At 36.8% G+C, this 2112-nt stretch overlaps 1 protein-coding gene across 1 annotated transcript; it reads left to right on the forward strand.

The window, feature by feature from the left end:
* The first annotated feature begins 348 nt into the window (after positions 1-348).
* LOC105142510 (transcription factor MYB39-like) lies at positions 349-1877 on the forward strand. The gene is made up of 3 exons (XM_011050171.1): positions 349-583; positions 684-813; positions 978-1877. Exons 1-3 carry the CDS (start codon positions 448-450, stop codon positions 1804-1806), a joined length of 1095 nt encoding a protein of 364 aa, XP_011048473.1. The 5' UTR covers positions 349-447; the 3' UTR covers positions 1807-1877.
* The last annotated feature ends 235 nt before the right edge of the window (positions 1878-2112 follow it).

Raw genomic sequence — 2112 nt, forward strand, 5'->3', positions numbered from 1 at the left:
ATATTTATATATAAAAAAATAATTATTTCTTACACCCTCTTATTCAAATCATGCAGCCCACACACTACAAACTTTTTTGCGGCAGAAAAATCAATGGTACATGTCACTTTTTTAATTTATATCAATCATGTAATTGTGCATAATTACTAGATTGCATACCCATATATATTATAATGCATGTGTGTTATTGTATTATTAACATGGAGAAGAAAGATACGTACGTGGCCAGAGGTCGGCACCAAATCTTTTTGACTTGAAATCTCTCTGTCCCACTCTCTATATATATATATATATGAAGGGTCATCTTCCTCTTAGCAGCCACAAGAACACTTTCTGTTTTAAGATCAGCTTAGCCCACTTTCTCTCCTTCTAACAACCTTGTCTCCTTCCTTACAAAGCCTTAACCACAAGCACTATTGCAAGAAAAAAGAACACGGAACTATATCAATGGGAAGAGCACCTTGCTGTGACAAAAATGGACTCATGAAGAAAGGTCCCTGGACCCCTGAAGAAGATCAAAAGCTCACCGCTTATATTCAACTTCAGGGACCTGGAAACTGGCGTTCCCTCCCCAAAAATGCTGGTGTGTGTGTGTGTGTGTGTGTGTGTGATCGTTAATTTATGGATGATGGATTTTTTGCTTTATTTTTCTTATAACTTAGCTTGTTGCATTCATTGTATAGGGCTCCAAAGGTGTGGAAAGAGCTGTCGTCTTCGTTGGACAAACTACCTGAGGCCTGATATCAAGAGAGGAAGATTTTCATTTGAAGAAGAAGAGACTATAATTCAACTTCACAGTATTTTGGGAAACAAGTAAGACTACTATCCCTTTGGATTTTGATTTTTATTGATATTTTTTCTCCTTGGTATCTTGTAGGATTAGTATGCCAGTCATTAGTAACAATTTTTATGCCATGATAGTCATAAATTAACTTGAATAATTAGGATAACAATTCCAAGTTTCTTTTCAATTTTAGGTGGTCAGCTATAGCAGCTCGTTTACCAGGAAGAACTGACAATGAAATCAAGAATTATTGGAACACTCATATAAGGAAAAGGTTGCTTAGAAATGGAATTGACCCAGTGACTCATGCCTCACGTCTTGATCTTCTTGACCTATCCTCTATTCTGAGTTCAGCTTTGTGTAACCCATCATCACTACTCACTCTGTCAACCTTGGTGGGCAATACTCAAGCCCTACTAAATCCTGATATTTTTAGACTATCCACCACTCTATCATCGTTGAAACAAGAAAATTCAGACCTGTTTTTTCAGCAACTACAAGAAAACCAGCTTTGCAGCTCTCTGTTACAAAACCAAGCTATCCCTACATTATCGTCACAACCTAGCCAGTTTCAGAATCTAGTTGAGCTAATTCCCGCTTGCACTCCTACTACATCTACGGGCCCATTTCTAAACGAAACAGCACCACTTATGCTAGCAAACGTGGAAGGGTTTTCACCGAATACAACAAGTACTTTTAGCTGCCAAAATTCACAAGAAAATTTCTTGCCTTTGGACGGGGGCTTGGTTTCACAGCCCAACTTTTATTGTAATAGTACTATTACTACTACAAATCCTACAGTTCCTGAACTTGAAGAGTACTCAGGATTCCATTCTGCAAACAACGGCTATCAGAATTTTAGCATTGACTCAGTTATTTCAACGCGTTTAACGAGCCCGGATCCATTGAATTCACCATCAACATATGTCAACAGCAGCAGTACTGAGGATGACAGGGAGTGCTACAGCAGCTTGTTGAAGTTTGAAATTCCAGAGAGTTTGGACATTGATGATTTCCTGTAAATATATATTGCCTAAAATATGATAGATCATGTGTAACACTAGACTGAGTTTTTTCGCTGTTTTTGTGCTTTGATTTTGTTTCGATTTTCAGTATTTATGTTCATACATATACATATGAAATTTGTTTTATTTTTTAAGTTATTTTTCTTCTTGTTTAGAGCCATGCGCATGAATTTCTCTTAATATATATAGATTTTGTTACCTTGCAACAAAACGTAAACCATTGTTCCTTAGCCAGAACTTTGAATTCTCACTTAGCAAGATAAGGTCAGGACATGAGGTAGGAAAATAATTATCTGGGATTAT

The sequence above is a fragment of the Populus euphratica genome, unplaced genomic scaffold, assembly GCF_000495115.2.
Source record: "Populus euphratica unplaced genomic scaffold, PopEup_1.0 scaffold147.1, whole genome shotgun sequence".
Classification (NCBI taxonomy): Eukaryota; Viridiplantae; Streptophyta; class Magnoliopsida; order Malpighiales; family Salicaceae; genus Populus; species Populus euphratica.

Coding starts and splice junctions, on each gene's coding strand:
- LOC105142510 (XM_011050171.1), top strand. CDS start 448: ATGGGAAGAGCACCTTGCTGTGACAAAAATGGACTCATGAAGAAAGGT. Junction 584..683: donor TTCCCTCCCCAAAAATGCTG/GTGTGTGTGTGT, acceptor TTCATTGTATAG/GGCTCCAAAGGTGTGGAAAG. Junction 814..977: donor CACAGTATTTTGGGAAACAA/GTAAGACTACTA, acceptor TTTCAATTTTAG/GTGGTCAGCTATAGCAGCTC.